The 11,923-nt window shown below is 33.0% G+C and overlaps 1 protein-coding gene across 2 annotated transcripts; it reads right to left on the bottom strand.

Annotated features, from left to right (window-relative positions):
- Nucleotides 1–2,395: 2,395 nt before the first annotated feature.
- LOC117103869 lies at nucleotides 2,396–8,842 on the bottom strand. Of its 2 annotated transcripts, none has more exons than XM_033244484.1 (6): nucleotides 8,749–8,842; nucleotides 7,848–8,009; nucleotides 7,155–7,219; nucleotides 5,862–6,302; nucleotides 4,866–5,135; nucleotides 2,396–3,996 (listed from the first exon to the last, which is right to left on the bottom strand). In XM_033244484.1, exons 2-6 carry the CDS (start codon nucleotides 8,006–8,008, stop codon nucleotides 3,554–3,556), a joined length of 1,380 nt encoding a protein of 459 aa, XP_033100375.1. In that variant the 5' UTR covers nucleotide 8,009; nucleotides 8,749–8,842; the 3' UTR covers nucleotides 2,396–3,553. The 2 variants fall into 2 exon arrangements, with proteins under 2 accessions (XP_033100375.1, XP_033100376.1); XM_033244485.1 differs by having other exon boundaries at nucleotides 4,896–5,135.
- Between the last annotated feature and the right edge of the window lie 3,081 nt (nucleotides 8,843–11,923).

The following is an 11,923-nucleotide window of genomic DNA, read 5'->3' as shown; positions in this document are numbered from 1 at the left end:
GTTTTCTATATATATCGTATGTTTCATTGTTTATTGTTTTTTTATGTATTTTGTGTTGCTATCAGTATCAAATTTTAATTTGATAATAAAGCTACTTTGTATCTTGTATCTTGTAAAGGCGCTATATTAATGCTTCTTAATTATAATAATAATAATTATTATTATTATTATTATTATTATTTTATTATCATTACTATTATTATATTATTATTATTAATAATAATAATATAATAATAATAATAATAATACATAGCTTCATTAAAGATGATAGTATAACATAGTGACTATTGTGATTCATATTTACTTTGAGTAATATATAGACAATTTCCTTGTAGCATGCTGTTCACCTTTCCATTCACTTCACTCCTGTCAAAATATTAAAATCATTCTCCATAAAAAAAAATACTTCATTGATTGTTAACTCAGAATGTTAACTCTTGTAAATATAGGCCTACCTTCATATCAAAATATCATTTTCTGAAACAAATGAGTTTTAAACGTATAATGATTGTGGTTGCTATCTTAGGCCTAGGTAGTAGTTACGTTATACCCCTGTATATACATATACTGTAATTAATATTTGTTTCTGTCTTTTGGTTTCTGGTTTTCATCTTTGTATTAACATTTTAATTGTACTTGTGCGAGCACGATATTTGTCTTATAGTTCAAGGTTTCGGGTTATTTTTTTACAAACGCTCATTAATAATACAACCTTATGCGGAAACGTGTACGTTTATGTCAGAGTGGATTGTCCAATATACGGATGGTAAAGCAATAATAATAATTATAATAATAATAAACGGGCTTAGCCAGCATGAAGCTATTATTATTCAAAAACGATTGTACACACTGTACTTTCGAAACACCTACAAGCTTCTCGTTCATCTCTCATAGTGTTTTGTGACGTTTTACTCCATTACAGATTCAAAGAAGTTAATGAAAACAGAAGACGGTAACAAAAATATATGAACTAAAGCCTCATTGGCCTGGTTGGTTATGGTGTCTGCATAGACAGCAGAATTTTCAGGGTTCGAATCTCTTATAGACATGTACAAGATGTGTATAAGAGACAGATATAATATAATATAATATAATATAGGCCTATATATATATGTATGTACGTATGTATCTAATATCTTTTCTAGTAAACTTTATTAACTTAAATTGTACGTAGAGCTAAGCCATCGATCTTTGTTGCGATTATCCCTTATTTCAATATCTTAAATTCAAAGGGATGAGTAGAGTGCGTCATGTAACTTTTGAACACAAACGAATTAGAAATAATCACATTCTATTGTATGTCCATGCCTATTTGGCTGATGATATCAAGAGCTTATGTAAATACCACTTGTTATAACATGGCTCATTATATATGGTGGAAACCACTTTATATTTTTTTTAATGTTTTTTTATTAGAAAATGTTCCGACAAAAAAAACAGTTAAGAGAGGCTGCTAGTAGACCTGGTTACATGGGCACGAAGAAATAGTAGAGGGATGATCTATTTTAGTGGAACAGAGCAGCATTACCCAAAAATAACGAGAGAAGATGGAAAGGACAGCAACATATCTGCGTTGGAATGTGTTTGAAAAGAGTGCGTGTAATGATTGTAGACCGAAAACCTTGAAATAACAGAAAAGGAGGCACCACACTAAACGATCTTGAAGGCAGTGCGGATTTGTGCCCTATAAAGCAACAAGGGATCGGAATATTTACAGGGACGGAAAATATGGCGATTTTTAACTACAGTACAATTATAATTCTGTTTTATGTCGTTTTGGTAGATTAATCGGTGTCTTTTTGGGCAGGTTTCTTTTTTTTTTAACAACAAAGTCAGTGACTTCACCTCACTTATCATCCTCATTATCATCATCATAATAGTCACTAACATCATCATCAACACCACGACCATCATCATTATCATCATCATCATCATCATCATCATCATCAGTATATCATCATCATCACCATCATCATTATCATCATCATCATCATTACAAACATATCATTCCCATCACCATCACATTGCCCATCTATATGTAATGTAAAATATTATAAAAGTGTATAAAATTAAATCTTCGAAAACCATTACAACTTCTAACAAAATTATTATATATTTTACGATGTGTCTTAAAACTTTATTTCATTTAATAAGACCAAAATTAGCTGATATATTGCTTTATGTAAATAGATGATAGTTTAATACAAGGACAGTACTAAGGCCAATATTTACAGTAAACTTAATTTTATACATAAAATGCAACTACAGTATAATACAATAGGAAATAATTTAAATATTTCCATCTTTTTAAGGATATATAAACAATTCAAACAAAACTACTGAATATTTTTCTTTAGAAGTATGTAGTTTTATTTTTTAAGCTAAAACCAAAAGTATCTTGATTTGTATGGTATGGAAAAATACTTCCTTTATTGGTTGGCTGGTTGGTTGTTTGGTTGGTTAGTTGGTTGGTTGGTTGGTTGGTTGGTCGGTTGTTTGGTTAATTGATTGATTGATTTGTTGAGAAATTAATTTATTGATTAGTTTACCAAATATAAAAATATATATAAAATGATATGTTACAATTTTTAGCAGCCAAATTAGAATACAATCCACCTCAATATTGTTGTAAAAATATGTTTGGTGGATATTCAATCAAACAAAGCTGTTATCAGTATAAGTGTGTATATATAGACAGATTATATATTTAAAAAAACTGATGACACTAATATAATATTTTCAAACGAGAACTTATGTATAATATGTAGTGTGTATTTTTTCATATTTTCTTATTTGGCGTACAGTATTCAATTTGGACTTTACCGTTGAGTGCGGTATGTTAGCCACGTTATTTACAAACTCAACGAAGTATTTCGAACGTTAAGTACAAACTCAACGAATAAGATTCTCTGTTGAGTACGAAAGTTCTCATTTGAATACGACAAATTGTAAAGCTATTTTTAGACTACAGTATAACATTATATTTAACAAAGCATGTGACATGCCTAATTATGGTCATGTTGACATCACATAATGAAAATAGAGGCACATCATAACTATACGGGAACACAACAATTGCTGATCAACGAAAATTTTATAATCCGGACAGAACTTAAAGCCCTGTCCAGACGATCAAATTGTATTTGACAAAACATATGGCATGCTTAAATATTGACATGATGACATCACATCCTGACCATATATTTTCACATACGGGCATACAACAGTGTTTTAGTCAAAACAAAGTTGATAGTTTTGACAGAGCTTAAAGCCCTGTAGCATGCCTATGGACATGATGCTATCATGACCATATAGGCATATCATGACTATATATGCTCATACAACAGTTTATTGTCGACGAATAAAAATGATAATCTGGACAGACCTTAATAACTAAATTTAATCAAACTAAATTCTCACTGTTTGAAGTCACCACAAAAATATTCATCTTTGGGCATTTTGTTCTCTACATCTTCAGGGTATGCAACTGGTGATTGCTTTCCCTTTTTTTTCGTCGGGGTTTAACACGTCATTGAGGACTAAAACTCCCTTCTTATTCGCGGTTTAACACGTCATATTCAGGATGAAGACTCCCCTTTTTTTCACGGTTTAACATGTCATATTGAGTATTAAAACTCTCTTCTTTTTCACGGTCTAACACATAATACTGAGGGTCAAGACTTCCCTCTTTTTCGCGGTTTAACACGTCATATTGAGGGTTAATATTCCCCACTTCTTCGAGGTGTACCACGTCATGTTGAGGGTCATTTAATAGACTTTCAGCTTTGGAATTTTCAACCGATACTGGCAACATTGGGTTTTCGTACTGATTATTATAAACATCGCCATCTACGACAATGTAATTCGGGTTATGGATCTTCTGCGTAATATCACTAAGTTGTACATAGTCTCCTGGTAAAGAAGCTCCATAGTTGGAATATTGGTTTGAAGAATTATCACCATGTCCTGCCTGCTTTACTTGGGTTGTTGGTACATCTAAGAGAAGAAAATAATTAAAGAACGCTTACAATTGTAGCATAGAACCTACAGTTCGTAGCTTAATCTCGTAGTTTCAAGTGTTTAACTGTTTTCATTAACAGAATTATTATCATTTGACCTATAATTAATAATATTACAATAAATATTATTATTGATATGACCAGTATGAACATTAGATATTATTACGATTATCAGTATTCTTTATTATTATTATTATTATGATTCTTCTTCTTATAGACATGTACACTTATGTCTATTTTATTCCACCAACGAGAATTACAGTACTATATATAAGAAATCAGTGTGTACTTAGTATTTACAGAATGGCGACGCCAAGTTTTCCGAGCACCTTAATGGTTTGTTTAAATTGCAATAGATTATAGCGATCAATGTCGACCTACTAAAAATGTGGATTGAAGGCTGTAGCTTCTTAAAAACATATTTAAGATTCTTTGATCCCTTTTTCATTGCACTTAAATTATGATCAAATTTCTTCTTGAATATTTTACTTATATCTAATTAATATTTTTTTTAACAATTAATATAACAGAATAATTTAATAATATTAAAATACTTTCATAAATATTAACATGGTTTCATAAATAGTTAGTGCCTAAATTTGCTTCATATTTTAAGGAGATGGTTTTACTGTTTATAGCAATGACCTTTCTGGAGTGCAAATCAAACTTAACAACTGACCACTAAGAATAGTGCCAGGAATACGCACATCCCAACAAACAAACGTGTTGTCACACAAACGCACGTGTGTGCGTTTATTTTTAAACTGTCGTTTTGTGAGACTTTAGCAACAATGTCCAAGATTCGGGGCTTAGTGAAAAAGTCATATAACTATTAGCAACTGTTACCATGTATCTCTTGTTTTAGAGGACTCGTACCTGGTACACCCTTCGTAGAGGTTCGTCTTTTTAGCAATAAGATTACTAAAACAGCCATACAAACGACAGCTACTGCTGAAGCAATTAATATTAGTGTAACATTCGACATCTTAGATACTTCTTGTTCTGGCTGATGCGTAGAAGTAACCCCTGACGACACTTTGTAATCTATTGTGGTGATGTCATCATCATCGGGAAATATATTGGTCAATGTTGTCGTCGGTGTATCTCGTGTTACTTCTACATAAAATAATTATATATTAAGAAGTAAAATTGCGTATGTATCCGTCAAATAAATGGATGTATAAAAAGTAAGCAGCGCTAACATAGTAACGAGAAATAGGTGTAATACTGTTTAAAAACTATACAAGTATCATTGGCATATTATGAAATCAACCTATGCTCCGGCCAGCTTATATCCCAGTCTTATGGTCACACAAAGATTGACATATCACCAATGTAGATCTCCCGGGCTCTTATGCTGGTCCTGCCTCTGAGGCTTCGTTGGGAATTTGAATTCGATAACCGGCAACTCATTCACAGATTTTGCATAGGCATCTAATAGCGACACTTCTATATGCACACGTATTATCAATTTTAAACATTTTTTCCTTAAGTATATTTAACGACGAGATTGAATCTAAGAAACACTTTTATATAAATCATGATACAAGTCATCTGTCCTGGAAGACATAAATATTACATTTCTTATTAAAAAGTATTTCTTCGGAGATCTCCTCTTGTCTTTTAAGATGCTTAATCAGTGTGCCTCCAATCAGAATTCGAACTTCCAACGAAAGTCTCAATGTCCTAGTTAGTTGGTTAAGGCATCTGCATAAACAGCAGAAGTTCCCGTTTTACAAATTCTGGTACAAATTTTCGCACTAGCAGATTCTTCTTTTAATAATTAGGTCACAGCAACATTATTCTCATTGTCTAAAAATTTCTTCGTTTCAGGTTACTTACCCAACCTGCTTTGGCATATAAATCCATCTATATGCTGACTGTTGTTACAAGGGCACTTTCCAACTTTATATTCATTTTCTTCAATCTGAAGATATGTACATTCATGAGCATGAGGATAAAAATTCTCGTCATAACTTGAACAACCACCTGTCTTTGGGACGTTCTGCAACGGAGAATTTACGAGCAACCAATATTTTGCTGTCATAGGCCTTGACCTACCACTACCACTACCACTACCACTACTACCACCACTCTCAGCAAACATACCACCACTCTCGAAAATGCTGACTAGTCTATTAACAAGTTCCGAAATTGCATCTAGAATGACGGCGCTGTTTACATCTGCAAGCTCATAGCCAATACCGGTACGTGTGCATTCTTCGACGGCTTCCATATTATTATTGCCACTTAATTGCATTAACTTGTAACATATGCGTTCATCTATAAGCACAAATAACAACAAGATTTAAAATTATAAATAGTTTGGATGTTATATATAGTAGAATCCCTATTAAAATGACACCATCGGTACCAAAAGAATTGACTGCATTAATAGAGGTGTCGCCTGAATAGTGGAATAGTGGTTCGTAGGCCGTAGTTTTCAATGATATATTGTAACTCAATTCGCTTCCAAAAAAATGTCCCCTTAATAGCAGTTTAATAAGAAGATCATTGAAATAAGAACATTAGGCCTATAACAACATCGACATCAACAACAGTTTAAAAAAATAATAATGATAATAATAGTAATAATAATAATAATAATAATTAGGCCTGTAAAAACATCAACAACAATAACAACAACAACCATAATAATAATAAATAATAATAATAATAATAATAATAATAATAATCATAATATTAATAATAATAATAATAATAATTGAATAATATTTTAATAATAATGTTTCTTTTTATTTTAAATATGCTATTTTTAGGGTTAAATGTTCTCTGCCGATAATAAGATAAAAGATGTTTGTGAAAAAACTGTCTTCAAAAAGTTTGAGTGGCCTGGCATGTTGATGAATATGTTGATGCAAATGATCAGATAGATAATGAAATGAAATAAATATTAAAATAGTTTCTCGAATTATTCAATATTTAATGTTTTAATGTTATTAACTTTAGCATAGGTTTTTAATGCACAATACTTCGATCTTTTTTGTAAAGGCGTTATATAAATGCATCTTAATAATGATAATAATAATAATAATAATAATAATAATAGTAATAAATAGCTGAATTAAAGGTGATATAATAGTAAATATATTGTTTATTGTGATTCATATTTACTTTGAGTGATATACAGACAATGTCCTTGTAGGACGCTGTTCACAATGGTTCCATTCACATCATTCCTGTCAAAATATCAAAATCAATCATTGTACATGAAAAGTATAAAGGATGTTAACTCTTCTACATATACCTACATATTAAAATATTATTTTCTAAAATAAATGAGTTTTAAACGTATAATGGCTGTGGGTGCTATACGTAACTAACGAAGGTAAGTTATATTTTATATTTATATAATGTAATTGACATTTGTTTATCTCTGTCTTCTGGTTTCTGGTTTATATCTTTTATTAAAATTTGAATAAAGAAACCCTTGTGCAAGAACTATATTATGTACCGTATAATATACAAACTTACGCGGAAACGTGTAAATTTACATCACAGTGGATTGTCCGATATACGGATGGCAAAGCAATAATAATAATGATGATAATAATAATGATAATAATAAAAGGGCGGGTTACGGCTTAGCCAGAATGGAGCTATTATTAATCAAAAACGATTGTATACGTTGTAATTTCCAGACAGCTCACAAGCTTCTCGTTCATCTCTCATGGTGTTTGTTACCTATTACTCCATTACAGATTCAAACAAATTAATGAAAACACAGGTAAATAAATACAATAGGTAAATAAATACTATAGGTAAACAAAGTAAATGATGATAACACAATAGATGAAGTGTACATACCAACATCGAGATACGAAATCATTATTGGCCAAACGTTTTCTTCTATCAAGTAACGACACTTTACTATTGCCACCAGTTTCCAAAACAATATGTGTATCCAATGTGTTTCCTTGGGCCATTAAGAGAATGGTATATAAGCAGAACGTAACAGACAGTGCCATACTGAGAATTTAAACCAATCTTTTATTAGAATTAGTTCAATATATATACTGAAAATAAGACCGATATTTTGTATGAAATTAAATCTCTACTTGGGATTATCATAACTTGAATGATATTCTTTATATTCTGCCAGATCTCAATCCCCTGTGTCTCTCTCCTCTCTCTCCCCTCTCTCTCCTTCTCTCTTAAGCTCAATTTATATATATATATATATATATATATATATATAAAGGCCTATATATAAGCATTTCGGACACGCCTGTGTCCTTCTTCAGCGTTAACACGTATGAATGAGAATTACAGAACAAATCAAACTAAAAGTATCAAGTGAATAACCAAGATAAGTCGTAAGATAAAAGGCCAGCAATTAGTAAATGAGAAGTGATAAACTAATAAACAGTCGGAAGCATTAAAAAGGACTGGCGATAAAATTGCTTGTGACAAACAACAATGCAAAATAAACAATAATAAGGAAGTCAACTGTAATACTGAGAATCTGAGAGAACAATAATTATATCATGGAGAAAATAAAATTTTTATTTTATTTTCTCCATGATTATATATATATATATATATTTCAGTATAGTTCCTGGTTCTCGGTTGCCTTTTGCGTAAGCTTATTTACGAACGCATTCTGCGGAACATCTCATGTCCTATCTGAGCGCATTATCTATTCGTTTTAACATATTATATACGGTATATAATTATATATCCTATCTAGTAGGCTTTATTAACTTACACTGTATGTAGAGGAAAGCTACCGACTTGCAAGCACAGAGAACTAGTTCTGTGTAGTAGTTTTTCCGTATATTATTCTTATTCAAAGGTTTTTTTTTGTTTTTTTTTTACAGTGCGTCATACCTTTTGAATACAAAGGAATATGGTAACAATTAAGCACACTCTATTGTGATTTCCCTGGTCAATTTGGCCAATGACTTCGAGAGCTCTTGGCCCGATGCAGGGGGTGCGATTGCGACTCCCTTAATTGTATTAAGAAGAATAATTGTTGTATTGTATGAATTACCGGTAGGAATTTTAAGGTAGAGAGTCTAGAAGTCCATATTCCCAAAATGTTCTCACTTCAGCCCCAATCATGGTCTGGCTGAGGTGGTATGGACTCTCGCGCACTACCTACCACCAAATCCTGCATACGCCTCAGGGGCTTATGTAAATATCACTTTGTGTCTATTGGTCCAAGAATTAAATATGTGGACTCGCCCACTCTTGACCACCACCCTCAATACACTGTACACAATACACATAATCTGATATAGTGTGAATCGGTCTGATTTATTAAGACAAAAGGCAAAGGGACCGTCGCACGCGATCGGTCCCTTATATTAATTTCCATAGTAAAAATTCTAAAAAAGTGGCTAACAAGCCAAGAGGCAGGGTGCTGTAGCGCCCTAGTGTATTGGAGGAGGAAGGAGTGTCAGGCGAGAAAAAGACTTTCCAAGAAGTTATCGGTGCACGAATCGAGGTAATTTCAATCCGCAACGAGTAAAGGGATCCGGTTGTATATCCACACGAGGAAATGCAATAGATTGAAATTACTACGCGGACCGAGCGGCACCCATTGGGGTGTACCTACGCCTATTGACACAAAGAGTTTTTCCCTGATCTCGGAAAAATTTATTTGTGCCTTTCTGGTCTAAGAATTAAATATGTGTGCCCGCCCACTCACTGTACACAATAAAGTAACACATAATCTGATATAGTGGGATTCGGTCGTGATTTATTACGACAAAAGGCAAAGGGACCGTCGCACACGATCGGTCACTTAAATTAATTTCTATAGTAAAAATTATTTAAAAGTGGCCAGCAAGCCAAGCGGCATGGTGCCGTAGCGCCACTGGCCCCGAATGGGTCAGCAGCCAGCAGGCAGCGAAATCATGGCCAAATAAATATAGTATGAGTAAAGATTACGACCGAATCACACCTACATTTACTGTAACCATATAAAATCTAGCTACTCAGCATGCGTAATTTTCAAGTTTACCATACCTACTTGAAACGTTCTAACTACAGTATTTGTCGTTTCTAGGGTCATTTTATCAAATGCGTATACCGAAGTTTTATGTGAAAGATAATTTAAAGCATGCCTTAATCTCAACCTATGATTTATATTAAAATAATGTACTGGAAATACCCAAATAATAGATAATTAAAGACCTTGTTAGCTGAAAACTGCTGACAAGCCTGCTGACAAGCCTGCTGACAAGCCTGTTTTTAATCAGTGGAGTTATTCTGTGAACCGTATCGAGGAGAATATTGTGCTACGCCCCAGCCAGCCGCTGGCAGGCACGTTTTCAGTAAAGAAAACTCCCAGACCCGATTAGTAAATATGTTTTTTGCAGTGCAAGTTAATATACATAGTGTTTTCCGAAATTTTTTATTTTTCCCGTAAATAACTCGTCGTTCGAAACAGGTACGAGCAACGTTAACAGACGACATGCACAGCCCAGACCTATCAAAGCTGATTGACGACAGCATTATTAAGGCATTCAAAGGCCAAGTGATTGCCAATATTATTAAAGACTCCATATCTACAATATTTGATACGCAAATATTTTATTAGGCTATTAGAGAAAACGGTTAGAAAAGCTGTAGAGAGAATAGAGACCAAGCTTGAGAATTTTGAAAGCAGACTGTTTGATTTGGAAAACACCCAAGACGGTTTATCGTCCAAAATTACTTCGGAGACCTCTGTTATTAATGAACTACAGCAAAAGCTAGAAAAACAAACCGAACAACTGGATGATCTCGAACAATAGCACGGAGAAATAGCCTAGGAGTGTTTAGATTACCGGAGTCTATGCTGAAAATACAGATGAAATTATTGTTAAAATGGCGAACAGCAAACTTGGAATTGACATTGATATCCACGACATTGATAGATCCCACCGGACTGGAGCAAGATATGGTAAACTAAACCAACCACGACCAATCATTGTGAAGTTCACTTCGTACAGAAATGCTATACTCTTTGGTTGTAATAATACGATGTAGACAACCGTTTGGGTTCATAATATTTATTAAGATCAACAAAAAGAAACATGCATACTACACATTGGCTGTATCATATCTACAGACACCATGTTGAAGCCATCTCTGCCTTGAGGGCCGAGTACCAATTCATGAGGGCAGCAAACACATAAACTGACTCGTATAACAGAAATAGGAAAAGAGTTATCACAGCACGGAGGAAGTTCAAAGGAAGTGCCATCTCAATACAAGAGGACCTTACTCTATGTAGGCGACATCTTCTTACAAAAGTGAAGCAAGACATGAAAAGAGTGCGTGGACAGTCGATGGGAAAATGATGGCAACGGTGGAAAAAATTTCAGGGAAGTTAAACTACCCATTCTTACAGCAACTGAGCTAAATAAAATATAACTTAAATGTGCACTGTTAAGACAAATTTTGAAGCAAATTTCCATTTGTATTATTAAATTCATGCTGCTCATAATGGAAGAAACAGTTGACTAATTATATGGATGTCAGTTTTGTCTATTAACACTATAGTGAGTGTTATATGAAACCTGAGACAATCTGGTCTTAGGTTAACCTTTGTTAGTCTTAAGTCTATGTGGCAGCATGTCTTTACATTTAATTGATGTTTTGAAAGTAAATCCAATAGTTCGAATAATTCCAATTTACATTCGTATAAAACTAAAGGCTCCGTAGGGTTTAATTGCTTTGGGATCTTGGTATAGGATTGTAGTGAATTTTTACTTTTGTCTATTGTAGTACTGCTTTTTCCTTGCGCCCTTTTCTCTTTACCTTAAACAAAATGAATGATAACGTTGATGATAAAGTTAATCTCTTTGACATCAAACATTCGGTTCAAAAACCTCATAAATTTGATGACCATTTTATAAGATATCAGGAAAATGCTTTTTCTGTTTCACATG

The sequence above is a fragment of the Anneissia japonica genome, unplaced genomic scaffold (genome assembly GCF_011630105.1).
Source record: "Anneissia japonica isolate Jap-2015-1 unplaced genomic scaffold, ASM1163010v1 scaffold3862_len378127_cov164, whole genome shotgun sequence".
Taxonomy (NCBI): Eukaryota; Metazoa; Echinodermata; class Crinoidea; order Comatulida; family Comatulidae; genus Anneissia; species Anneissia japonica.
This window is presented reverse-complemented; position numbering and strand designations above follow the sequence as displayed.